Source organism: Sceloporus undulatus, chromosome 2 (genome assembly GCF_019175285.1).
Source record: "Sceloporus undulatus isolate JIND9_A2432 ecotype Alabama chromosome 2, SceUnd_v1.1, whole genome shotgun sequence".
NCBI lineage: Eukaryota > Metazoa > Chordata > Lepidosauria > Squamata > Phrynosomatidae > Sceloporus > Sceloporus undulatus.
Genome location: NC_056523.1, coordinates 5,934,977 through 5,961,875, shown reverse-complemented (window position 1 = coordinate 5,961,875; position 26,899 = coordinate 5,934,977). Strand labels below are relative to the sequence as shown.

Below are 26,899 nucleotides of genomic sequence, written 5' to 3'. Positions count from 1 at the left end.
GATAGGATAGATAGATGAGGGCTAATGCTTTTAGTTAATCATTACTAGACTGAAGAATCTAATTCAGTTTCATTTACCTTAGAAAAATAAATTTTGTAATTATTAGATTTACGTTCAGTGGCCGATTATAAGGTTCAAACCCGCATCAAAACCTTTATTGAAAGTGGAAATTTGTAATTTTTACATTTATGTTATGCTTATTTTGGTTTTTAAGGTGCCCATGAGTAGCTAAAAATGGCCTTATGGGGGGATATGTGGGGATATGTGATCTGTGGGCTACACGTTCCCTACCTTACTCCCAATATTTTTGTTTTTTTGGTTCCAAAATCTTTTCTGCAAATAAAACAAAATTGCTCATGTTGAACTTTCACACTCTAAACAGTCAGTGTTTCCAATAAACAAAAGAAACATTTCTCCTTAATAATTATATGTATGCTAAATTGTTTATGTGATGGCTCTGGTGGCACAGTGGTTAAATGCCTGTACTGCAGACACAACGTTGTGTGTTTGATCTCATGGGGTTCCAAGATCCACTCAGCCTTGTATCCTTCTGTAGGTCACTAAAATGAGTACCCAGCCTGTTGGGGGCAATTGGCTTACACGCTGAAAACTGCTTGGGGAGTGTTTAGTTCACTGATAAGGGGGACAGAAATGTACTTGCTATTGCTGTTGCTCAGTGGTTAAGATACTGACTCTGATTACTGCAAGATGGGCAAGTCAGCAGTTGGAGGCCCAAGTGCCACATAACGGAATGAGCTCCTGTCACTAGTCACTAGTCCCAGCTTCTGCCAACCTAGCATGTACAAGTGCAAAAGCATGTACAAGATAAATAGGTACCACTTCAGTGGGAAGGTAAAAGTGTTCAATGAGTCATGCTGGCCACATGACCATTGGAGTCATCTTTGACAATGCTGGCTCCCTTGGCTTAGTAATGGAGATGAGCACTGTCCTCCCAACAGTCTGAGATGACTAGACAATCTTGTTAAGGGAAGACCTTTACTTTTACCTTAAATTATTTTACTGTGTGCTTTTTAAATACAATTCTTTATGTAACTGTTGTTACCTTACATAAGTATGATTCTAGCCAGGTTATAAATACAGAGGTACCCCGGGTTACGAATTTAATTCGTTCCGCCGCCGCGTTCGTAACCCGAAAAGCTTTCGCAAGCCGAAAACCCATAGGCGCTAATGGGGAAAAGCCGCGATTTGGTGCGAAAAAGCACCGAAAAGCACCAAAATTTCTTTCGTAACCCGAAATAACCTTCGTAACCCGGAACAGTTTTTTTCAATTGATTTTTTTCGTAACCCGGAAATTTCGTAAGGCGGCGCATTCGTATCCCGGGGTACCACTGTAACATAAAATAAACATCCAAACTGCAGTGCTGTTGTGTATATTCAAGTCATTTCTGACTAATGACAACTCTGCAACCAACTGATCACAACTTTTGTGTGTGTGTCTGTGTGTGTGCGTGCACACACAAAATTTGTTCAGGGGGTTTGCCATTGCCTTCCTCTGGGGCTGAGAGTGTGTGAGTTAAACAAGGTTACCCTGTGGGTTTCTCAAATCCATAGATGTTCTCCAGAGTTGCAGTCTATCAATCAAACTACTTCAGCATGCTCCGAAACTTAATATTATTAACCAGGGAAAGAAGGATCATTACCCAGAGAGGCCACAATCCTCCAGATCTCCCCCATAATGTCTCTATGAAAAGCCTTCCGCTCATCATCCAGCAGAGTCCACTCCTCCTTTTTAAAATACACGGCAACATCCACTAATAACCTGAAAGAAAAAGAAAGTATTTTCTCTTCACAAATACGTCAATAAAATCTTTGGAAGTAAACTGCAAATGAGCTGACTTGAGTATTATCCTTGGGATGTAAAACTTCCCAGTGTCATTCATAACTTTCCCCATGGGCAGCTTTGACAGAACGAAAGAGAAGGTGCAGAGATACGAAGGTCTGCTGGGAGAGCGAGGAAGGGAGAATTTGGGAAAATATATTTTTTCCCTTTCTCTCTCCCCATCCACCTTATTTTCCAGAAAAAATCAGGGGGAAATGGATTATACTGTACTTTCTATTATAATGATGACTAAAATGTTATTAAAAAGTGCTTATATTTTTACTCCCTCGACATAATTTCTAAGTACTATGTAACAGGAAAACTTTTATGGAACAAGCACAGTGTTATTCCACTGTAATTCTTGCCCAGTTCTGTTTATGTAAACTGCTTGAAACTACTGTACAGAGAACAGGAGATGACAAAATCTTTTTCTTTTACTAATATTAGTGGTTTGTTTCATTTTTCTGCCAAACAGAATTATATGTGACAGATTTTATGTGCTTCAAATAACAAAGGGTGTATCCACATTACAAAAATACAGCATTTTGTTATCTCAGTGACTGTATTCTCCCATATTAACCTGACCATGTTTTGAAATCTTCTGGGAAGGTTCTTCTTTCTGTATCCTTCACAGGTATATCTGCAGGAAACAAGAGAGAAGACCTTGGTGGCTGCTTCCAGCACTCTGGAACTCCTTTCCCAGAAGTTAGACTGACACCTGCCTTGCTGTCTTTCTTGTTGTTGTGGGTGTTGTTGTCTTTCACTTATGACAATCCAAAAGTGAACCTATCGCAGGGTTTTCTTGGCAAGATTTGTTCAGACTGGATGCCTCTGCCTTCCTCTGAGGCTGAGTGTAACTTACCCAAGCTCATCCAGTGGGTTTCCATGTTCAAGTGATGATTCAACTCCTAGTCTTCAGGGTCACCGTAAGTCAGAAACACCTTGAAGGCACACACCACAACGAAGTTCTGTTTTAGACACAAATGGAACATATGTAGACTTCATTCCTCTCAGGACTAAAAGTGACCTTGCCAGAGCAGAGCAGTAGTTTACATTAAATTCCCCCCTCTGGGGGCCAGCTGTTGATTTTAGGAGGCTCAGGCTGTTTGACCCCCATGTGGGCCAGTCCTTCCATTTGCAATGGTGGGGATCATGCAGCCCTGTGGATGCCACTGGATGGCAACTTCCAGCATTTGTCACTATTAAGTACACTAAGACTGCTGGGAGTTGCAGTGCAACAGCAGGAAGGCTGCACAATTCCTATCCCCTGGGGCAAAATGGGGAAGGCGAGGAGCAAAGATTGTCCGTGCCACAAAAAGTCTGCAGATGCTGAAATCTGCGGATACAGAGGGCCTATTGCATTGTACTGTACTCTAGCTCTTATTTAAAAAGGATCCATTCCCTGGAGAAAGGCAAGAGAGTAATCTGTCCTTTGATTGCACAGTTAGTCTCAAAGGTGCTGCAAAATCCCTTTGTATCCTTGCAGCCATTGCTGTGGGTCTTGTTCTCTGGAGCAGCAGAAAACAAGCTTGCTCCCTCCTCAATGTGACACCCCTTCAAATATTTAAACGGGGCTATCATATCACGTCTTAAGCTTCTTTTCTCCAGGCTAAACATCCCCAGCTCCTTAAGTCGTTCCTCATAGGGCAAGGTTTCCAGACCCTTCACCATTCTAGTCGCCCTCCTTTGGACACGCTCCAGTTTCTCAATGTCCTTTCTGAATTGTGGCGCCCAGAACTGGACACAGTATTCTAGGTGGGGCATGACCAGAGCAGAATACAGTGGCACTATAAATAATAATAATAATAATAATAAAGTTTTTATTTATATACCGCACCTTCCATAGATCAGGGCGGTTTACATAAAATTACAATACACGTACAATAGTTAAAAACAACACCATACAATATGCAAAAATAAGATAAACCCAGCAAAAGCCCCAGTAGCCCATCCTCATGGCCACGGAAGAGGAGGGAGGCCCACAGGATTTTTATGCGGGGAATGCTAGCTGGAAGAAAAAGGTTTTCAACTCCCTTTTAAATTGGGCCAGGGAGGTAGTCGAGCGGAGCTCGGCGGGCAGCGTGTTCCAAAGGGCCGGGGCGGCGATGGAAAATGTCCGCCTTGTGACGGAGGTAAGCCTAGCCCCAGGCACCTTCAGTAGTAGCTGCCCAGATGTTCTGAGGGTGCGGGACGGAATATACGGGGAGAGGCAGTCCTTCAGGTATCCTGGACCCAAGCCATTTAGGGCTTTATAGGTAATCACCAACGCCTTATATTGGGCCCGGAAGCGAATAGGCAGCCAGTGAAGATCTTTCAGTACCGGTGTTATATGGCTGGTCCTGGAAACACCAGTGACCAGCCTGGCTGCCATGTTTTGCACCATCTGTAGCTTCCGGGTTTGATATAAGGGTTGCCCCATGTAGAGTACATTGCAGAAGTCCAATCTCGAGGTTACCAGAGCATGTACTACCGTTTCAAGGTCCCTCTGGGCCAGGTATGGGCGCAGCTGGCGAATAAGCCGAAGCTGATAACAGGTGCTCTTGACCGTCGCATTCACCTGAGCAGTCAGGTGAAGCGACGAATCAAGAAGCACCCCCAGACTGCGCACGGAGTCCTTCACAGGGAGCGTGACTCCATTCAGGACAGGTGGAACTACCGCCATTCCTGGACCAGGGGAACCTATCACTAGTACCTCCGTTTTCTCTGGATTCAGCTTGAGTCGGTTTTCCCTCATCCAGCCCATTACTGACTCTAGACAGGCCTCGAGAGGAGAGACGCCATCCTCAGTCACTGCATCAGTCGGAGACTATTACTTCTCTTGATCTAGACACTATACTTCTATTGATGCAGCCTAAAATAGCATCGGCCTTTTTAGCTGCCGCATCACACTGTTCACTCATGTTCAACTTGTGGTCTACTTGGACTCCTAGATCCCTTTCACACGTAGTTTCATTCAGCCAGATGTCCCCCATCCTATATCTGTGCATTTTATTTTTCCGCCCTAAGTGCAGTACCTTACATTTCTCCGTGTTGAATTTCATTTTGTTATCTTTGGTCCATCTTTCTAGTCTATTCAGGTCATTTTGAATCTTGATCCTGTCCTCTGGAGTATTAGCTATTCCTCCTAGTTTGGTGTCATCTGCAAGGGAGAGGAGCCACAACAAAGCCTCCCAGTCAATGAAGCTCCGAGTCCTAAAACCTCTTCCTTCCTCCTCCTGCCCCACCGGCTCCTCTTCTCACCCAGATAGGCAACAGGGGAAGCTTTTACTTGATGCACCAACCGGAAGTGTGAATTCCACTTCCTATCTAAGTAGGAAGACCGGAAGTCAGGCCGACAGAAAATACCGGAAGTGGTGTGTGATTGGTCAGTGCTGTGAAAGACCCACCCTCTTTCCCTGCCACTCAAATTCTGTTCTTCTCTAGGATTCGTAACTCGGTCCCCCGAACCCTTGGAGGGCCAAAGAGGAGGCTCCTCTTCTTGCTTCTTTGGAGGCAGCAGCAGGAGCCAAGATACCAAAACCATACCTTTAAATTACAATGTCATATGCAGCACGCCCTAATTGTTTTATACAGTGGCCCCTCAGTTTTTGTGGGGGATCCATTCCAGATCCTTCCCCCCCACACTGCAAAAACAGAAAACTGCTGCTATTCAAGCCCCATTGGCTTGAAGTCAGCACACACCGATTGGCATGTGCCCCTTTCCCCCTCTCCATTTATCACTCACAAATGGGCGAGGGACGTGGATTCCAAGTCCGCGAAAACAGAGGGGCAACTGTATATACATGTTTTCATGTGGCTAGAGTGAGAATGTGGTTAAATGTGATGTTTTTAAAGAAAGAAGGGAAATGCGTCAGATCATTTCTGCAAAAAAGCAGATGTCTGAGGAGCACACCTGGCGGAAGGAGACTTCTACGTGTGAAAGGGATCTAGGAGTCCAAGTAGACACAAGTTGAACATGAGTCAACAATGTGATGCGGCAGCTAACAAGGCCAATGCGATTTTAGGTTGCATCAATAGAAGTATAGTGTCTAGATCAAGGGAAGTAATAGTGCCACTCTATTCTGCTTTGGTCAGACCCCACCTAGAATATTGTGTCCAGTTCTGGGTGCCACAATTCAAAAAGGACATTGAGAAACTGGAGCCATGTGTCCAAAGGAGGGTGACTAAAATGGTGAAGGGTCTGGAAACCATGCCCAATCATCATCATCATTGTTTATTTATATCCCACCTACTCCGATTGGGACCAAGGTGGCTAACAGTAAAACAGTCAAAACATAGTAAAATAACAATATATAATAGTCCCAGGTTCTACCCTTCCCCCCTTAAAATAACAATTAAATCACAGTTATTTTTTAAAAATTCATACTAAAAAGAATCATTAAACAAATAAAAACAAATAAACCGGAGAAAGAGTGCAAGAAGATCAATAGGTTACAACATAATACTCTACTCAATGGGTGGCTGAACTATTCCAGAAAGGCCTGTAGGATGAGATCCATCTTGACAGCTTTCTTAAAGCTGTCCACACTTGTACTGTCGTCTGACAGGCCGTTCTATAGTCTGGGAGCGGTTGCCGAAAAGGTCCTCTGGGTCGCCATAGCTGTTCTGGTCTTCACCAGTTGTAATAAATTCTTCCCAGAGGACCTGAGGGCATGGGGTGGATTATACAGGAGAAGGCAATCCCAGAAATAGGTTGGACCCACCCAAGCCATGTAGGGCTTAAGGGTCATAACCAACACCTTGTACTGCGCCTAGAAACCAGTGGGCTGCCAGTGGAGTGATTTTAGGATAGGTCTTGTATGGTCATTTCTGGGTTTACCTGTGACCAACCAGGCTGCCATATTCTGAACCAGTTGAAGTTTCTGGACTAGGAACAAGGGTAGCCCCATGAAGAGTGCATGAAGGGAGTGGGTTCACTGTCAAACAGCATTTATTGTCTGGAAGTTCCTCCTAATGTTGAGGTGGAATCAATCCCTTTACCTGTAGCTTACATCCATTGTTCCGTGTCCTATTCTTTGGAGCAGCAGAAAACAAAGTTGCTCCATCCTCTTACATGACACCCCTTCAAATATTTAAACAGGGCTATCATGTCACCTCTTAAAGAAGCAAAGTTTGCTTGGTATCAAAACTCAGTGAAAGCCTTGGCATTTGGCACTCCACATGTTAAAACCACCAGAGCATGGGGGTCCTAGAGAGGAAGGAAATGGACATGAGGGGGATGGCAAAGATGGGTGTACCTCCCTGCACCTCCCCTCTCCTCCCTTCCCCCAAATCTCTCTTCTTCCCAAAAATTGGGTTTTAGGATGATCTGGATGAGATATTGTCAGCACTATTTGCTGCAAGCAATAAGGTAAAAGAGGCATTTAAGGGGGGGGGAGGCTGGTTGAGGAGTATGAAATTTGGTAATTCCTGGAGCAGAGATTACAATTTTCAACATGAATTATTTCCATTTGTTCCATATAACTCCAGCCTTGCCTTTCTTCCAGGGAAAAATGCAAGATCCTCCAACTCTTTCTGTTTTAAAAAATCTTCACAACATCCCTGTGAGGTAGGCTAAACTTTGGTCCTACAGATTTTTGGACTTCAGCTCCCAGAATTCCTGACTGTTGTCCAAGCTGCCTGGGGCTTCTGGGAGTTGAAGTCCAAAAGCCTGGAGGACAAAAGTTTGGGCATCAAAGAATCTAAGGTAGAAATAATGCAGTTTGACACCACTTAGGCTTCTATGGCTCCATGCTATGGCATTCTGGGATTTGTAGTTTGGTGCGGCTGTCGGACAGGAAAGGCTGTTTTGCACAAGACTACACATCCCAAGATTCCATAGCTTTGAGCCATGGCAGTTAAAGTGGTATCAACCTGCATCAGTTCTGCAGTGGGATTGTGTCATTATGGAGCCAGCATGGCATAGCAGTTTGAGTGTTGGCTTGTGACTCAGGAGACCAAGGTTTGATTACCCACTTGGCCATGATACCCACTGGATGATCTTGGGCAAGTCACACTCTCTCAGCTTCCAGGGAAGGCAAGAGCAAACCTCCTCTGAAGAAATCTTGCCAAAAAACAAAACAAAACAAAAACCCTTGATAGAGTCGCCTTAGGGTTGATTTAAGCTGGAAATGAACTGAAGGTGCACAACCACAAAGACAAGCACTAAACCCTCTGGGACTGCTGCCACACTGCAGAAGTAATGAAGTTTGATGCTGCTTTAACTGTCATGGCTCCACCATATGAAATCCTGGGTTTTGTAATTTGTTATGGCATCAGAGCTGTATGACAGAGGAGACTAAATATCTTACAGAACTACAAATCCAGAATTCCATAGCATTGACCCATGGCAGTTAGGGTGATGTCAAACTGCATTAACTGTGCTGCGGTAGATACAGCCTATGACAAGATACACCTCTCCTCATCTCTATTTTGGCATTAGTATTTAAGCAAAGGCCTTCATCAACTTCCATGGGTTCAGTTTGCTCTAAGGAAGTCTTTCCCTAAACTGGCATCCCCCAAATGCCTTACTCTCATCATCCTTGGCCAAGCTGGCTGGAGAATGTGCTGTCTGGGACTGATGAATATGATATAATTTTTCTTTAACCCAACACAGTCCACATTACAATGGGATTGGAAGTCTATCTACAATAGGGGCAGATGAAATACAATATTGGGAGCCATATGTAGCCCATCAAGACTGGTTTTGTGGCCCTCCATATCTCCAGGGTCCCCAGACTGGCTAAAAATTGCCTCTTCTATAAGCTTATAGGAGTGGCAAGTCACCTTTCAAATAGGTTGCACCCCTTCTTACACTATGTAACAAAGGGCAGGAAGGGAAATAGTGAAAAAGTAGATTTCCAACTACTCCAATTTTGTTTTTTGGGCAATTTTGGCTGTCCATATGCCCTTTCCCCAAGGGTGCTATGGACCAAAAATTGGCTCCAGACCTGCCTCCATTGCCCATCCCTGATGTTCAGGGAGTATGTTTTAAGGGGAAATCTTGCTAGTCCTGTGTTAGAAATCCTTCATTCTTGGTGCATCTACTCTGTAGAATTAATGCAGTTTGCCAGTACTTTAGCTGCCATAGCCGCATTTTATGGAATCCTGGGACTGGTAGTTTTACAAGGTCTTTAGCTTTCTCTGCCAAAGAGTGCCACTGCCTCACTAAACTAGAAATCCCAGGATTCTGTAGGCTGGAGGTGTGGCAGTTCAAGTGGTGTCAAACTGCATTATTACTGCAGTATAGATGCATCCTCTGTCTCCCCATTTCCGTGTTTGGAATCAAACAGGCCTACACATTTCTTCACTGGTCTTTTCATCTTCTCATTTCAGGGTGAACGGCTATCCAGCAACTAAAGAAAACTGTCAGCTTTTCAAACGACTCTCTCCAGGACCTGAGATGTGACCTGGTGAGATCTACCTGAGGGACCCATTTCCTCCTGATCATTCATGATCTGGAGAGTGTCACCTGGGCTGATGTACCTGCAGATGCCAAGTGAGCAACCAGATTCTTCATTCCCACCTTGGGAGAAGGGCAAGTGAGCCCAGGCAGGATAGGTGAGGGAAGGGATGGCTCCAGGTGAGTGAAAATAGCTGCGGAACGGAGGGAGACATTCCCAGACTTGCGACTCCCATTCTATCCTATGTTTGGGGAAAGCGAGATGCCAGGAATGAAGATGGAACTGGAGGAGACTCTAGGGTTCACAGCAGGCATGGCCCTGAGCGAAACAAGGGATGCTTCCCCTGTTGCTCACATGCACATTAAAGAAGAACCTGTGGAAGGCCCTTCGTCCCTCCCATGGGAAACCCAGTGGCAGGACTTCCTCAAGGTGGTGCAAAACCCTCTGTCTAGAGAAGGCAAGATACAACTGCCAGAGGATGAGACAAAGTCTTCCTTGCCTGTCTTTGAGGGAGAAGCAGCCGCCAGCCAGGGAACTACAGAGGAGAGTAGGGCTGGACTCCTTCCTACTTTTAATGGAATGGCCCATCTGTCTGATAGCAGGCCAGACCCTAAAGATGGCAAAGGAGACCATGGGCCAAGAGAAGAGATCAAGATGGAGGATGCCATCAGCTTGGAGGTCCAGTGTCAACACTTCAGGCAGCTCTGCTACCAGGATGTCCAGGGGCCTCGCGAGGTTTACAGCCGACTCCGGGAACTTTGCATCCAGTGGCTGAAGCCAGAGAGGCACACAAAGGAGCAGATCCTGGACCTAGTTATTCTGGAGCAATTCCTGGCTATCCTGCCCTTAGAAATGCAGAACTGGGTTAAGGGGAGAGGCTCTGAGAGCTGTTTCCAGGCTGTGACCCTTGCAGAAGATTTCCTCTTAAAGTACCAACAGGGAGAGAAACCAGAACAGCAGGTGAGAATGGGATGGTAGGGGAGCCACAGCTGGTCACCATCACTTATACTGATCCCCTCCTTTGTTTGATTTATACCCTGCCTTTTATTTTATTTTATTTATTTCATTGATATGTCACCTTTCTGATGGAGTGGAACCCAAGGCAGCTGACAAAAAGAATTAGCTAAGACTTAACACTAATTAAAAACAAACAAACAAAAAACAAGAGGGCAGGGAACTGATCTGTTGCTCTTTTACTTGTAAAGCGCCTCGTACAGTGATGGCACTATAGAATACATCAATAAATAATTCTCATATTAAAACGATAGGATACGAGTGGTATAACATCATTTTTGAAAACACACAAAAGTTAAAAATAAAACATATAAAACATATAAAATAAAGCAACCCTCTCTCCCATTGAGAAGGCTCCAGACAAGCAATTACACATTAAAAACTGGCTTGAACAAAAAGGTCTTTTGCCTGCTGGTGAAAGGAGGGTAGATAGGAGACCAGCCTATCTTGTTGTGGAAGGCCCATCTGGAATTCCAAAATTCAAAATATTCCAGAACCCAAAATTGTCCACATGAGTGACTGAGATAGTGACACCTTTGCTGTCTGATGATTCAATGTACACACGCTTTGTTTCGTGCACAAAACTATTTAAAATATTGTGTACAGAATTATCTTCCAGCTATGTGTATAAAGTGTATCCAGAATATAAATGAATTTAACATTTAGACTTGAGGTCTTATTTCCAAAGTATCTCATTATATATGCGCAAATATTCCAAAATCTGAAAGACTCCAAACACTCCCGTTCACAAGCATTTTGGATAAGGGAGACACAACCTGTAACTTCCAATGTTTTCTTGAAAGATGTAAGTTATATCAAAGTATAATAACTTTGGATTGTTAATGATAGAAAGCACTAAAACATGGTTGATCAAGCTTTCTAAAACATAAAATAATATTTCACAGTGTTAATATAATAAGCAGGATTCAAATTGTTTTGATCCCGGATTGCTTCCCACAGTCCCTTTAAAGTTTAAAGGTCCCGGGTTGCTTCCTGCAGCCCATTTCAATTTTAAAGATCCCACATTACTTCCCCAATAGTGCGAATGAAACACATTAGCTTTCGCACACTGCCAATTGCGTTTCAGTCACACTATTGAGAAGCCATTCACGGGAATTCCTCATGAATGGTTTATTACTTCAGCCTCGCTGGTTATTCACAGGAGAAGTATTGATTGAGCGTGAGGTCATCTGAAAATCTTTTGCAGGATTGCGTGATTATCCCAGCATTTTGCCTTTTCTTTCCCCCTGTGTGATAATCTCCCCAGTCCCTTGGTTCCCTCTTTGGAATTCTCCTGTCCCAAAAACATATCCAAGGTTAGTTGTGTTGGCCATACAGCAAAGTACAATAACATCCAAAATCCACAAAACAGTGATACCTTTACTGGACCAACCAAAATGCACATTATACGTGACCCAAGCTTTGGAAGCTTCTTCATCAGGCAAAGGTTTCTAAAACCATACTGGAGAAATATGACAGTGTTAGAGAACAAAATGTAGGCCTGTGAAGGTAACGTTTTCTAGCTACATTCTAAAGCAGGGGTGGGCAAGTTCTGCCTCCAGAAACTTCCCAACAATTCCCCTCCACACTGCCAGACCTACCCCAGTATCTTTTTTAATTTGGGGGTAGCTTTTTGTCACCTCCCCAACCATGAAGAAATCCCCCTGTCCCCATCCTCCAAGCACTTCACATTCCTGTACTACCTTCAAATACCTCTGTTTTCCTCAGCAGTCCTTTCAAAATGGCAACAGGGAGTAACATCACTTCTGGTAGCCATTATGAGAGCGACTGCAGAGGAAAAGAAAATTTTACTGTGAGAGGGTGTGCCCTGTGGAGGGGAAGGGGATGATTACCGGCCCCCATATAGTTGCCCACATGTGTTCTAAAGCAAGTTTTAAATGAAGTTTTCATGTACATTTTGAGACTAACCTTTTACAAGTTCTCTGCTATTTGTCTTGTGGATCCCAAGATGTTTTTATTTTAATGTTAGAAAAGAAAAAGCAATCCAGTGAGTTTCTTTTTAAAATATTGTACAGCATGCCCGTGCCAACTCCAACTACCTGCAGACAGCAAGCCCCAGCTTTTTCAATGGATGTGCATGCACGCAGCAGCGCAAGTGGGAGCGCATGCCCATTGAAAAGAATGGGACTTAAGGTCCTGCATTTTTTGCTATCTGTAGGGGGCTCTGGAACGGATCCCCCGTGAATAGCAAGGGCGCACTGTAAATATTATGGTAACAAGTTATTTTTTCAAAGATTCCTTTCTAAGCTCTGGACTTGACTAACATGTTCACATACCTTTCAGGTACCAGGAATGTTCCAGGAAGATGCTGTGATACTCCCAGGAAAAGGGATGACCCCAGAACACTCTTTGAGGGAACTCAGCAGTGAGCTCAAGCAAGAGAAAGAGGGAGCTGGCACTATACTGGGTAAGGATATCCCCTCCACACACACAAAAATCTTGGTAGGTAATGCTGATAATTCCAGTATCAGTGGGGCAATGAATTCACCTTTGGTTTTAATCTGAACTGTAAATGAGTTATCCAAAGTGCTGAACATATGTGTACCAGACTGAAGACTGTAAAGCTCCTTTAAAGTTAGGACTAAATGCAGGAGAGGATGGATCTACCCACTGACATGGAAGCCATTGCTCTCCTCTGCCCTGAATCATTATCCTATCTGGCCTAGTGTGTCAGCTGTTTTGCAGATGCTGCGATGGTGGTCGTTATGACTGTCAGGAATACTAATGCCACCTAGGGCCAGAAGTGATAAATGCTCCTTTTTCTTTGGACTGCAACTCCCAGTTTTTCCCAGCCACTGGCTGGGTCGCTTGGCTTAGTTCAGAACAAGAGGAGAGAGATAACAGGCGGTTGTATGAAACAATAGCCAGCCACAGAATCACAAATGACAATATATCTTGCTATCTAATTTAATTGATTGCTTCCCTAATTCTCCACGTTACTTTTCAAAGTGCTGAGGGAATCCATTACTCTGACACAAGGGTGAAAGCTCAGGGCTACATTGGCTCCCCCAGGAGATGCTAGAAAACTGTAGATACCCCTGCCATGCCCTCCCACAAATTTTTATTTCAGTTTCCTTCCTTCATGTCCTCTAGTGGCCATAGTTGTACAGTTGGCCGTCCACATTTACTGCTTTGACTTTTGCGGTTTTGATTATCTGCGGTTTTGATTAATATGTTCTCTCTAGGAATCTCTAGGTCCTCCAGAGCAACTCTGCCAGAAGTTGATCATAGAGTTGTCCTGGAGAACCTAGAAGTTCTTAGAGAAAACACTTCTCTAGGGAATTGTAGGTCCTCCAGCATGTTTCTGTAATCATCGTCTGATAGATGTTGACCATAAAGTTACATTGGAGGACCTGGAGATTCCTAGAGAAGTTTCTCTTAGATAAAGAGTGTTGTTGGTTTTTTATTTGCATTTTTTCCACTTTCATGGGAGTCCTTAATTCCTAACCCCAGCCAATGTGGAGGGACCACTGCAATTTCACCATATTTTTTGGATCTTACTTGGCCATTTCCAACAAGACGTGATCCAGAAACAGACTTCCAGATTCCTTCCTCTTGAAAAAAAAGTACTTCATTGGGCCTAAAACAGCTATGAGGGAAACAAAATCTAGTCAAAATTCTCCCCTCAGCTGCTTAGGGGAAATTTGTGAGCACTCTTTTTATCCCCCACCCCTGAAAAAAAAAAGTGCTCTCACAAGGGGCATATGCAGCCTCTGGGCCACACTTTCCCAACCCTTGTTCTAGTGTGTATTTATCCATCTTCTTTCTGCATTCCGTTAGGTGACAGGGATCAAGATGGGAATGATGGAGAAATGTTCTGGGTATCACCAGGAAGAAGAATGGGTCAAGAGCAGGAAATACATCCTGGAAACAAAGACAGGGTAGAGATGTTTCAGAGACATGAAACAGAGAGATGGAGAAAGAACTTCATCTCTTGCCTGGATGGCAATGCCTGTGAAAGATCAGCACAAGGAATATTCAAAAGGAGGAGGAGAAGCAAAGGCAATATGAGTGAGAATCTTTTCCAAGATGCATCAAACCTTAATGAAGTCAATGGAGGAGAGAAATCGCATAAATGCTCGGTCTGTGGGAAGGTATTCCGGAGACGCTCAGACCTTAATAGTCACCAGAGAACTCACACAGGAGAGAAACCCTATACATGCTTGAACTGTGGGAAGAGATTCAATCGTAGCACAAATCTTATCTCTCATCAGAGAATCCACACAGGGGAGAAACCGTATAAATGTGCTGACTGTGGCAAAAACTTTTGTCATAAATCGGGCCTGATCAGGCATCGGAGAACCCACACAGGAGAGAAACCATACACATGTTTGGAATGTGGGAAGAGCTTCAGTCAAAGGCAACATCTTATAACACATCAGCGAAACCACACGGGAGAGAAACCGTTTACCTGCTCTGAATGTGGGAAAAGTTTCAGCCAGAGCCAGCACTTTATTACACACCAGAGGAACCACACAGGAGAAAAACCGTTTGAATGCATGGAGTGCCGCAAAAGATTTTGTGACAAATCTACCCTTATTAGACATCAGAGAAGTCACATTGGGAAGAAACCTTTTAAATGTGTCAAGTGTGAAGAAAGTTTCTATCGCAGCAAGCATCTTATCATGCACCAGAAAATTCACATCCAACCTTCACTTGTCTGATCTGAGGGCCATTTCTATGTTTGTGTGTATAAATTACTTTTTTCATCTTTGTTCTTCACTGTTTGTAAATCATTTTGAAAATGGAGGTTTACTAAGGATGCATAATTTCCAAATGTCAATCAACTGGTGTGGCTAAACCTTAAAGCATTGCTATTCAAAGTAGTGGATCCTGGACTGGCGCTGATCCTTGAGTAATTGGCTGCCAGTCTTTGGTGAGTCTCCAGGAAATAAAGTAACAATTTTAGTCAATGCACACAAACTTAGTGCCTGTTTCTGGCACACTGGAAAACAATAATTGCCAGTCCTCCCACATCAGACAGCCTGAGAAGCACTGCCTTAAAGGAACCGTCTAAGGTAGTGGTTCTAAAACTGTGGAGCAGGATCGGGGAGATGGGGAAGAATTACTCAAGGAGGGCATGAAACAAGGTTGGCCCTGATCTCTCCTCCTCCTCATTCTTCTCTTCCTCCTTCTCTACTTCCCAAACTTTTTCTGCCCTGGAAGAGAAGAGAGGACACTTGGAGACTGCTTAAAGGAGGAGGAGAAAGCAAGCTACTTCCTTCCAAAATGTTAAGATGTATATACATGAACTGTGAATGAAAATATGCACACTAAATAAAAAAAATATTTTTATTCATATACAGTTGACTCTCCTCATTTGCAGATTTGATTATTTGCTGTTTTGATTAATATGGTCCCTCTAGGAATCTCTAGTCTTACAGCAGAACTGTGCCAGAAGTTGACCATAGCATAGTGCTGGGGAACCTAAAGTTCCTAGAGAAAACACTACACATACACAGGACTCTCTGGCAAAGAATTCAAAATGCCTCATGACACAACAAATTTTAGGATTTGGTCAGATAGCAAACGTGGCAATTAAACTGGTACCAAAGTGGTCTAATAGTGTAGTATGAAAGAGACCTGAGTTATTACTTACTCCCTACTTCAAAATTAATGTGAAATGTTCAGCATTTTGTTGGCATCTCGTTGATTTCTGGGTTGCCTTAGGGTCACCATAAGTCAGAAACAACTTGAAGGGACACAACAACAACAAAATCCAACTGGCAGTTTTAACCAAAGTAGAGGGATGTAAAAATTGGAGAGCATTTGGTAAAAACAAGAATCAAATGTCAAGATACTCAAAGTACTATAATTTCATTAGATGAAAATAGTGTATTTTGGCCTATAAATGCTCTCCGTGTCTTAAAAGGGAGGCCTACCTAGAAGTGAAACTTCACAAGTTTCTGAATCAGTAACTCCAGAACAATATATTAATTTTGACTCTGAGTGAAGAAGTCCAGTGAGGGACCAATACTCAACAGAAGTTGCCCTCCTCAGAAATTTCTGAACCAGGAAAACCCGAAGCCATTTATTTGTTTCTTGGTGGCCCTCTGAAGAAGGCCTTCAGAGCTAATAAAAAAAGTATCTTTTGAACATCTTGAGATGTGCTCCTTGTTCTTCTTACCAACCTCAGTAGTGCCATCAAGTCAATGGGAACCTGGTATGTTAACAAATGCAAGTTCTTTTCTTGCAATGAGCCCACCTAGTAGGCCCAAAGCTACTCTTCACTCATTTCTGTAATATAAAAGCAAATAGTGAGTCCTCTCCTCCTTGGGTGGCCACTTTGCAAATATACACATGACTGAAACATTAAAACTAATGTGATGCTCCCACTCAGACTTAAGTGAACAGCCCTTCTCATGCCACTTGTTAATCCATAAACAGGGGTGGGAAAAAGTTCAGCCTCCTCGTGGCCCCACCGGAAAACGAGTAATACACTTGGCTAAGTGTGGGATCGCATCAACCCCTTAAAACATCTTTATAGTGTATCTTTATGCACTATAAGTTGCCCAAGTTCCTTTTAGCTACTGCTGGGATGCATACATGGTTCCCTACAGTGCTGGCTGGGGAATTGACACAACTTCTTTCAGCTACTGCTAGGGTGCTAATGGGCGTACCCAACTGGGTACTGATTTTGACAATGACCGGATTTGACACATTATAACCGATTTTGACCCATGGGTGGACAAGGTTTAGAGAGTTATGCTACCAATTATGACGATGTGGACAAGGCATAGATAGATTCGAAAATGTGCGGACAAGACTAACCACCAGCCTTGACATCAAACATCTTTTTCTTCAGACGTGGGATTCTTGTAATGATTACCACTCTGTGGGCACGGGAGGCATGCAATGACACTATATCATCTGACCTTAATTAAATATCTACTGCAGATGGGCCGCTTGAGGAGTGGTCAACCTCAGAAAACTCAAAATAGAACTGCCACATGTGGCAGTTGTTCCAAATGGCCCAAGACAGTCTCCAAATAGTGTAAAAATACCCACCATGCCTAGTAGAGAGCATTTTGGAACAAAAAGCCCCTATAATTTATTATTTTCTTTGCAGAGCAGGGTACAGCCCTCCATAGTCTCTTGGAGGACCAGTGTGCCCCCCCCAGCAGTCCAATTTTCCTACATGAATCCATATTGCATGGATGGGACTTATGTTGCTCTTTAGATGTTGGGAGTCTGCAACTCCACTCAGTTCAATAGCCAGCATAACCAGTAGTGGTTACTGCAACCCAACAGCATGAGGATAGACATGGGGAATAGAGCTGGCCAATTCAGGGCACAGGACCAGTGGTCAAACACTGTGGCACCCTGAAGGTGTTTTCCATTATAACACTTATCATTCCCCCCTCACTGGCCAGGATGGCAAGTTCCATAGGAAGTTGTAGTCCCAAACTTTTGGAGGTCAGCAGGTTGCAAAAAGGTGCATTTATGGATGTGGTTTCTTTCAGTTACAATCAGGACCATATTTGGGTATGCGTGCATCTATCCGTATCAGCTTGGGGTCTTGTAGATCTCCAGATGTTATCAGACTACAAATCCTAGGCAGCACATCCAGTGGTGAGGAATGCTGGGAACCGTAGTCTAATGTCATCTGAAGGTCTATGTCATCCAACTGATTTAGATCAGAATGGGCAATGTATAGCATATAGGCTGCACGAGGTCCTTGGACCCCCCCCCCCCCCTTTTGTAGTCCCTGAATACTCTAGCACAGTGGTTCTCAACCTTCCTAATGCTGCAACCCTTTAATAAAGTTCCTCATGTTGTGGTGACCCCCAACCATGTGTCTCGGTTCCTAAAAACATTGGGAATATGTGTTTTCCGATGGTCTTAGGCAACCCCTGTGAAAGGGTCATTCACCCCAAAGGGGTCGCGACCCACAGATTGAGAATTGCTGCTCTAGTAGTTCTCCAAAGACCCCTCTTTTAAAAAATGGTATGATTTTCAGACAGTTTTTGCCCCCAGACCATACAAAAATACATCATAATAACCCCACTGATTGGCATCCAGAACACTGTACAACTTCCAAATACCTCCATTTTCCTCTGCAGTCCCTCATAATAGTGACAGAAAATGATGCAACATCAATTCCTTTCACTATTTTGAGAAGGCATGCTGAGGAAAACAGGTATTTTGGCTTGCTCTGGAAGGGGCAGTCTAGAGGAGGAGAGTCTGGGGAGAATTAGCCACAACTGCCTACCTCTGATGTACATAGATGTGAGTATGTGTGACTGCTGTTTTTCTTCTTCCTGTGAAATACAACGGATACTCTGGCAGGGCTTTTCTCCAGTATGGATTCTTCTGTGTGCATATATCTTATAAAAAACTAGTTCAAGCATAAGCTTTCCCCAGCACCATATCTTCCTGATGGCGGCTTCTCACTGCTGTGATTCCTCCGGTGCCGTTTTAAGTGTGACCTGCTGATGAAGCCCTTCTCACACACCACACATTTGTAGGGCTTCTCCCCTGTGTGGGTCCGGCCATGGGCAAGAAGATTTGAGGTGCTGCTGAAGCTCTTCCCACAGGTGCAACACTTATAAGGCTTCTCACCTGTGTGGGTCCTCTCATGGAGGACGAGGTGGGAGCTCTGGATGAAGGTCTTCCCACAGTATGAGCATTCGTAGGGTTTTTCTCCCGTGTGAGTCCTCTCATGTGTCACTAGGTGCGACCTGCGGCTGAAAGTCTTCCCACAATAGGAACACTGGTACGGTTTTCCCCTCACATGTCTCAGGAGGTGGTGCTCCTGACAGTGCAAAACTTTCTCCTTCTCACCTTGGTAAATGAGTTCCTGTATATTCATCTCTTCATATTTTATAAGGCCTGAATCCCATTCCAATCTTTCTCCTAGATCACCACATATTCCTTGTGACTGTGCTGCAGCTTCCCCAAGAGATTTCTCACTTGTTGCACATGGGATCATTTCCCTTGTCCTGTCCCTCAGATGTCCCCTTTGGTGACTCTTCAGTTCAGTTTGATCCTCAATGGCATCCCCTACTTTATGAGTCTCGGAAACTCTTTTTTGGGAGGGCTCCTCAGATTCAAATCTTGCAGGTGGGTCACTTTGCTTCTCACCCTCTTCCTCTTGTGCATAATCTGCCAAAATGGGAAAGACAATCACATTTTTATTTAAATATTTATATCCTACTCTCTAGTAAAGAGAGTACAGTACAATAAAAAGTGGTGGATTAATTTAAAATAGCATAAATCAATACAATTATTTAAATAGGCTACATACATATTAAAACAGTGGTTTCCAAACTTTGGTCTGCCACAGATTTTGGTCCAAGACTTCCTGACTGTGACCAAGTTGGCTAGGGCTTCTGGGAGTTGAAGTCCAGAATACCTGGAAGACCAATGTGTGGCAACTACGGGATTAAACAATTTAAAAAACAGATTAAAACTGGTTAAATAGTTTAAAATGATTTAAAATCATACAGAGGAGGGTACTCCATCACTGGGGTGCCAAAGCAGAGAAGCGCTTCTCCTATGTCCTCCCACAATGGATTATCCTGAGAGAAGGAACACAGCAAGCCTCTCTAGTAGACCTCAGACCTTGGGAAACTTTATATAGGGAGAGGCACTCCTTCAAGTATCAATGCCGCAATTATTATGACAAATGTTGACAGTCCAGAGAGTAAGACAGCAATCTGGGGTGCTGATTCAAATGGTTTTGAAAATGAATTTAGGGTAAGTGTTCAGAGAATATAAAGACCTTGCCATTTTTGGGAGGTAAGAGAACTTCATCTGCACAGTATCCAGGCAGTTAGCATAGTGGATGTTCTCCCCTTTCTCATTGTGTTAGAAGCTCATGGGGTGACCCACTGAAACTGACAGGTTGGGAGATTTTTTTTTTTTTTTAAAAAAAAGGTTCCATCACCCAGCAAATAATTAAACTGTGGAACTCACTGCCACAAGATGTAGTAATGGCTGCCATCTCAACTGGTTTTACAATAGGATTGGATCCATTCCACAAGAGGAAGTAGGCATCTGTATACTGGTTGCTAGAGAAATGGTTGAATGCTACACTTTGGTAGTGCTTGAGGACTACATGCTAGAGGTTTCTGATTGGACACAGTATGAACTGAATGCAAGACCATAGTTTGATCTAGGATGGCTCCACGTTGGATCAAACCAATAGCCTACTTCCTCCACCAATGGCTTGCATTTCCTCTATTTGTATTATCAGCCAATGTGCTAATGTGGGAGATGTGGAATAAGGATGAGGCCAAAGCTGAAACTGTTCTGGGAGTTTGAAATTGTTGGTACCTTGTGAGCAAGTATCTCCATGCTCGCCCTCAAGCCTGGCCTCCTGATACTGCTGCCTCTGTCCTGTGTCAGTCACAACCTGCCTTGATTCGAAGCTTGGTTCCTCAGATGATGCCTCTCCAAATGACATCTGGAGGGAGAAAAAAACAGTATAGAAGGAGTAGGGAAAGTGGGTCACACATAGCCCCAGACTTCACTTTTATGGTCCACAAAACCTCCTGACAGTCCCCTCAAGCTCCTTAACACCACCACATGTTGCTTTTAATTTCCAGGGCAATTTTCAAGTGATTTTTTTCACTAGAAAATGGCAGCACAGATTACATGAAAGTTGCCTGTAAATTTTGTTTCCTGCTGAGAACTTCCTAAACCAGCCAAAACAAAGAGAGGGTACAGGGTAGAAACTGGCCCCCCAAGCAGTTGCCATGGTCACCAAACCTCTGCATTGCCATTTGCAAAAATAAGGGAAAGTGTTCCCCATACCCAGGGCTGCCCTTCTTCACAGACAAGTTTCCAAGTCTAGTTCCTGGCACTTCCCATTCAAAGATGGGAAATAAACTCCTAGTGTCATGGGGCTAAATTGAACCACCACCCCTGCAACCCACCAGTAAATCTCAATGATAACTTGACAGGTGCTACTCTCTATGATACAGGAGGGTGTCCTGTTGCACCATAGAGACCCATAGACTGGTACAGCAGAGTGACATCTTCCCTTCCAAAAGGGTATGGAGAATCATAGAATAATAGAGTTGGAAGAGACCGCAAGGGCCTTCTAGTCCAACCCCCTGGAGGGGGGTAGGAAAATTCTACCATAATGCCAGTTTGCTGTGGCACCACATTTTGAGGATTTAGTGTGGTAGAAGCCTGAGGGAGCCACATGCACCCTGAGTTAAAGGAATCAAGTAAGAAAGTGTTGGAAAAGTCCTTTGTCACTTTACCAACTATGCACAGACCTAATGCAATCTAGAAGGAAAGAGATGAGAAGAACATGTGTTTGCTGATTTAGGTAAGGCAGGCATGACAGCAGTCTGGTGTAGTAGTTTGAGTGTTGAACTACAACTCTGGAGACCAGTGTTTGAATCACCACTCGGCCATGGAAACCCACTGGATGATCTTGGCCTCAGAGGAAAAGCAAAGGTCTCTGAATAAATTTTGCCAAGACATCCCCATGATGATGACACACACCTCTCCCTACAGAATGAGTTGGGGAGCACCAAAGATATCACATCAGTTTAAAGAGCATATAAAAACAGTACATATTAAACTCAATCAATATATATATATACTTCAAAATTAATAATTTAAGTGACTGATCTTTACTATCATTTTAAACTTAGACAGCATCTGCAGCTGTAGCTGCCAAATTATTTCTGGCAGGTCATTCCACAATTTGGGGGCAGCCAAGAAATATGTCCTCTGAGTAGCAGTTGTGTCTAATTTTGGCTGACGGAGGTTAACGTCCCCGAGAGGATATGAATGTATAGAGTACATATGACATAGGGTTGCTATAAATAGCAGATGGCTTGAAAGGAACACAACAACAACACAGGGAAGGCAAAAAGTGTGATTTGCAGCCAGATGGCACTTGGTTGCACGTCACAATTTCGGATTAGCTGAATTCCATGATCGGTCCATGATGACCACCCACACATTTTGAGAGACGAAAGTCTTCCTCCCAGAACAGGGACTCAAGGCGGCTTACAAACCTCACCTGCTTTTCCTGCATCTCTGTTTCTCTTTGCATCTGCAGATAATCCTCAGCCAGGGCCACCGCCTGGGAGCAATTCTCTGGCCCAACCTCTCGCACCCAACTCTGGATTTCTGGTGGCAGGATGGTCAGGAACTGCTCCAAGATCAGCAGCTCCAGAATCTGCTCCTTGGTGTGTTTTTTCACTTTGAGCCACTGGTGACAAACTTCCCGGAGACGGCTGTAAGCACCTCTTGGCCCTTCAGCCTCCTGGTAGCAGAAATGTCGGAAACGGTGGCACCAACGCTCCCTGGCCAGAGCGTCCTGTCTCAAAATGGCTGCCTTCACCTTCCCATAATCCTCTTTGTCTTTGAGATCCAACCTGCCAAAGGCTTGCTCGGCTTCTCCACTGAGGGCCGGCAGGAGACGGGTCACCCACTCTTCCTTGGGCCACTGGCAGGCCTCAGCCACTTGCTCAAAGGCCACCAGGAAGGCCTGGGTGTCATCCCACGGTGTGGGCTCCTTGGGCAATGGGGTGGCTCCCCAGCCTGAGAGAGGGGAATCCACTGTCTTCAAAAACTCCTGCCACTGGGCATCCCAGTGCTGAAGTAACCCTTCCTCTGGTTCCTGTTTAATTGGTTCTCTGGATCTCTTCTGGAGGAATCCCCCATCTTGGACACCCTCAACATGGAGGCCAAGGGAACATTTTCCTTCTCCTGCTAATCTTTCCCATGGCCTTAGGCTTCCTTGCTCTTGCTCCTCCATTTTCATGCAGAGGGACATCCCTTGTTTGAACACAGCTTGGAGCTGGGTTTCTGGCGGGTTTCTCTGTTCTGGATCCATTTCCAATTTGCCAGCAGAAGACCGGAGGTAGAATGTTCCGGAAACTTGTAGAAAGGGGGAATGGTTTACCTTCAGAGCATGGGAGCTTTCCCTCTCAGTTGTCCAGCCTCATTATACTGAAAGACAACCTAGGAGACAAGAATAGGGTAGTCACAACTGGGTCAAATGCCAGAAACTGAGGAAAAAGGATATTACTGTACTTATCCCTCAATATTCACTAGGGTTAGTGCACAAGACCCCTGTGAATATGGTAAAACCGCAAATAACAGAAACACCATGTTTCTACCTGAGAGGACACCTCTCTAGGAATATCTAGGTCCTCCAGTGCAACTCTGCGATCGATATCTGCCAGACACTGACCACAGAATTGCGCTGGAGGAGCTACAAATGCCTAGTAGAGTATTGCCTCTAGGAATCGCTAGGTCTTTCAAGTGCAACTTTTAAAGTTAACCATAGAGTTGCACTGGAGGACCTAGATATTCCTAGAGAGAACATATTAATAAAATCCGTGAATAATCAAATCCACAAATATCAAAGCCACAAATATGGAGGGATGACCTCAGTCTCTGCTTTTATCTGAACTTAGCCAAGATTCTGCTCCTCCACAAAGGAAACAGTGCTTGAAAAAAATTACTTCATTTGGATTCCCAGAATCTCTAAGTGATTTTTTTAGGTCAATATCACATTATACTGTTATAGCGCTATTATTCTATTATTATTATCATTATCATTATTATTTTCTTATATCCCACCTTTCTCCCAATATAGGGACTCAAGTAGATACCATTACTTAAGCTGCTATGGTTGCCTCCTGTGGATTTGCAGTTTCATGAGGCCCAAGAGCTCTCTGGCTGATAATTCTAAAGGCCCCTCCCTAAACTGCAAATCCCAAGATTCCACAGGAGGCAGCCATAGCAGTAAAAGTGGCATAAAAGCACTGTAACAGTGGAGTGTGATATCGTCAGTGAATCACTCATCTCTACCAGGGGTTGGAAAGGTGCCACTCCTCCAGTCCCAGGGGATTATGAGAGTTGAAGTCCAAAGAGTGATTTCCCCCAAACTCTAACCCCTACAGTTCAATCTCAGGATCTCCAATTTAGAAATATTAAGAAGACCCTGTCTGATCAGTTGAAAGGCTTCTCTATTTCAGTATGCCATCTATTCACAAAGAGAGAAGACCCTGTCTCACTACAAAACTATATCACTATGATTTCATTGGGTAAGTGCCATTGTAACAATACTGGAATTTGCATTTGTTGGTGTTGTGTGCCACCAAGTAGTTTCTGATTTACAGTGACCTTAAGATAAACATATCACACGGAACCTTTCTTGAGATTTGTTTAGAGGAAGGTTTGCCTTTGCCTCCCTCTGAGACTGAGAGAGTGTGTGACTTGCCCAAGATCACCCAGCCAGTTTCCATGGCCAAGAATGGATTTGAACCCTGGTCTCCAGAGATGTAGTCAACCCTCAAACCTCTACCCCACGCCGGCTATTCAGAATTCTCAGACAGGGAGCTCCAGACTACAAACCTCACCCCAGAATTCCTTAAGATGTTACCATGGTGGTTAAAATGGTATTGAAGTTCTATAATTATGTAATGAGCTGGGGATGTTTTGCCTGGAGAAGAGGTGATACGACAGCCATGTTGAAATATTTGAAGAGGTGTCATATTGAGGAAGGAGCAAGCTTGTTTTCTGCTGCTCCAGAGAATAGGACCTAGAGCAATACAGGTAGTTACAAGCTACAGGAAAAGAGATTCCACCTCAACATTAGGAAGAACTTATTGACAGTAAAAGCTGTCCGAGAGTGGAACACACTCTTTCCTCGGAGTGTAGTGGAGTCTCCCTCCTTGGAGGTCTTTAAACAGAGGCTGGATGGCCATCTGTTGGGAGTGCTTCGATTGTGAGTTCCTGCATGGCAGAATGGGGTTGGACTGGATGGCCCTTGTGGTTTAAGAATAATAATATTTATTCATACCCCGCTTTTCTTCCAACTTTATGATACCAATGGCATATATATATATATACTTCTATAGAAGTGATTATTCCTAATGCATGCAGATTTTACCAGAACTGCCAACCCCTCACTCTATCTGACTACTGAAAGAACCCCTAACCTGGGACCTGACTCCACACCTTAAATCCTGGGGTGGTGCAATAGGGCCCTAGAGAATGAATGAGGCAGAGGGTGGATGGTGGGCCCAGCAGTCAGCAGGGTCCGAAGAGGAGGAGGAATTGCAGTGGCGCTTTCCCCTCTGGCCTCAGGCAGCGGCAGGGCTTAGGCTGCCACAAGGATACTTCTGGAAGCCCACAGGCAAGGCACATATTTTGCTACAACACTGACAATGTGGCGACAGAATCACCCACATCACTTGGATGAAGCCTGCTCCCTTCAGTCAGGCTCCACAGTGCACCCATCTCTCTTCCACCAGTTAATGAGAGCCCGCGTGGCCTAGTGGTTAGAGCACTGGAGGCTATGACTCTGGAGACCAGGGTTCAAATCTCTGCTTGGCCTTGGAAACCTACTGGGATGACCTTGGGCAAGTCACACTCTCTCAGCCTCAGGGGGAGGCCATGGCAAGCCTTCTCTGAACAAATCCTGCCACGAAAGCCCCATGATAGGGTCTCCATAAGCCAGAAAGGTCTCTTTGGCTCCAGATTTTGGGGGCTCCTTCACAGACTCCTCTAATAATAAACCAGAACCATTTTTAAAAATCTGATTTTCTCTCTCTCTCCCTTTGCTCCGCATTCTGCACAGAAAAGGGGGGGGGGCTCCCAATTCTAGCATTGCTTTGCCACCATCTCTCCCAACCTCCTTGCAGCCAGCCAAGGACTCCCCAGTTTCCCTGGTTTTCCTTTCTTTGCAAAAGCCAAAGCCCAGCTCTGGGCCCCTTTTTGGCACTTCCCAGACCCTTCTCCCCCTAAAAAGGGAATCCCTGGGGTCCCTCAAAGCAGAGCCTGATGCTGCCCCTCACTCTTGGGAAAAGGGAAAGAAAAGGGCCCCCAAAAGAGCTGCACTTTCCTGGGGAGGGAAGGTCCCAGGGAAAAGGGGAAAAGGCTTTGGGGGGAGAAGGGACCTTGTCTGCAGCCCAGACTCTGCCTCTGGCTCCTTTGCAAAAGAAGGAAGGCAGCAGCCAGGAAGATCCAGGGAGGGCTTCTGCTTCTCAGGGAGTGAAGTCCATGCACAGTATAGTAGAGATATAGAGACATATTTCCCCATCCTCCAAAATACCTTTCCAAGGCTCTTTCCCTCCTGGCTTCGGCTTCTTGGTTCAAAAACCCTATTATTCCCTCCCACCCCTTGCTTTCCTTTCCAGAAGAGTTTGCAGCTGCCTCGCAAGGGCTCTTGGGAGTTGTAGTTCTCGGCCTGGGAGCTCCTGGTTGGTTCCAACGCTTTCAGCCCTATGGGATCAGTCCTTGGAAGGCATGATGATGCTGCTGTTGTTGCCTCCCTTCTGAGGCTGAGAGAGTGTGCCTTGCCCAAGGTCGACCAGTGACTGCCTTTTGTGCACTATTTGAACCCTGGTCTCCAGAGCCACAGTCCAGCTCTCAAACCGCTGCATATTAACATGGCATTATTTTATCATGATTAGAGGCGTATAATAAAAACGTGTTCTATTGCAGGTGAATTTTTAAGGCGTCTCTGATTTGATCTGCGAAAAGAATGAACAGAAAACATTGACATAACTTTAAAGCAGACACTGAAGACATTTCAACAGTCAAAGATTTCCAAAACAGTGACTCGGACATTAACCAAAATGGAGACTCCAGGCAAGAAATCAGAAGAAGCTCCGCTCTGGGCCCCACAATAAACTCCCAGAATTCCATAGCCTTGAGC

General features: G+C 44.4%; 2 protein-coding genes and 1 pseudogene across 4 annotated transcripts; 1 reads left to right on the top strand and 2 right to left on the bottom strand.

Moving 5' to 3' along the window:
* The window catches only part of LOC121924273, an 11,976-nt pseudogene extending 6,876 nt beyond the window's left edge, over positions 1-5,100 (bottom strand).
* A 1,953-nt stretch (positions 5,101-7,053) lies between these two features.
* Positions 7,054-15,558, top strand: LOC121924268 (zinc finger and SCAN domain-containing protein 31-like). The gene is made up of 4 exons (XM_042455577.1): positions 7,054-7,190; positions 9,155-10,182; positions 12,541-12,664; positions 14,038-15,558. Exons 2-4 carry the CDS (start codon positions 9,466-9,468, stop codon positions 14,919-14,921), a joined length of 1,725 nt encoding a protein of 574 aa, XP_042311511.1. The 5' UTR covers positions 7,054-7,190; positions 9,155-9,465; the 3' UTR covers positions 14,922-15,558.
* On the bottom strand, positions 15,553-26,844 carry LOC121924269 (zinc finger and SCAN domain-containing protein 31-like). 3 transcript variants are annotated; one of them, XM_042455581.1, is made up of 5 exons: positions 26,294-26,388; positions 22,244-23,190; positions 20,536-20,665; positions 18,820-19,362; positions 15,553-16,494 (listed from the first exon to the last, which is right to left on the bottom strand). In XM_042455581.1, the coding sequence occupies exons 2-5, from the start codon at positions 23,060-23,062 to the stop codon at positions 16,478-16,480; spliced, it is 1,509 nt and encodes a 502-aa protein (XP_042311515.1). In that variant the 5' UTR covers positions 23,063-23,190; positions 26,294-26,388; the 3' UTR covers positions 15,553-16,477. The 3 variants fall into 3 exon arrangements, with proteins under 3 accessions (XP_042311515.1, XP_042311514.1, XP_042311512.1); XM_042455580.1 differs by lacking the exon at positions 26,294-26,388 and adding an exon at positions 26,816-26,844 and having other exon boundaries at positions 15,553-19,362; XM_042455578.1 differs by having other exon boundaries at positions 15,553-19,362.
* Positions 26,845-26,899: the final 55 nt, after the last annotated feature.

Excerpts from the sequence above, each read along its gene's own strand:
- LOC121924268 (XM_042455577.1), top strand. The coding sequence starts at position 9,466 with ATGTTTGGGGAAAGCGAGATGCCAGGAATGAAGATGGAACTGGAGGAG. Across the intron at positions 10,183-12,540 it reads GAGAGAAACCAGAACAGCAG|GTACCAGGAATGTTCCAGGA; the intron begins GTGAGAATGGGA and ends CATACCTTTCAG. Across the intron at positions 12,665-14,037 it reads GGGAGCTGGCACTATACTGG|GTGACAGGGATCAAGATGGG; the intron begins GTAAGGATATCC and ends GCATTCCGTTAG.
- LOC121924269 (XM_042455580.1), bottom strand. The coding sequence starts at position 23,062 with ATGGATCCAGAACAGAGAAACCCGCCAGAAACCCAGCTCCAAGCTGTG. Across the intron at positions 20,666-22,243 it reads CAGAGATGCAGGAAAAGCAG|ATGTCATTTGGAGAGGCATC; the intron begins GTGAGGTTTGTA and ends TTCTCCCTCCAG. Across the intron at positions 19,363-20,535 it reads TGGAGATACTTGCTCACAAG|ATTATGCACAAGAGGAAGAG; the intron begins GTACCAACAATT and ends CCATTTTGGCAG.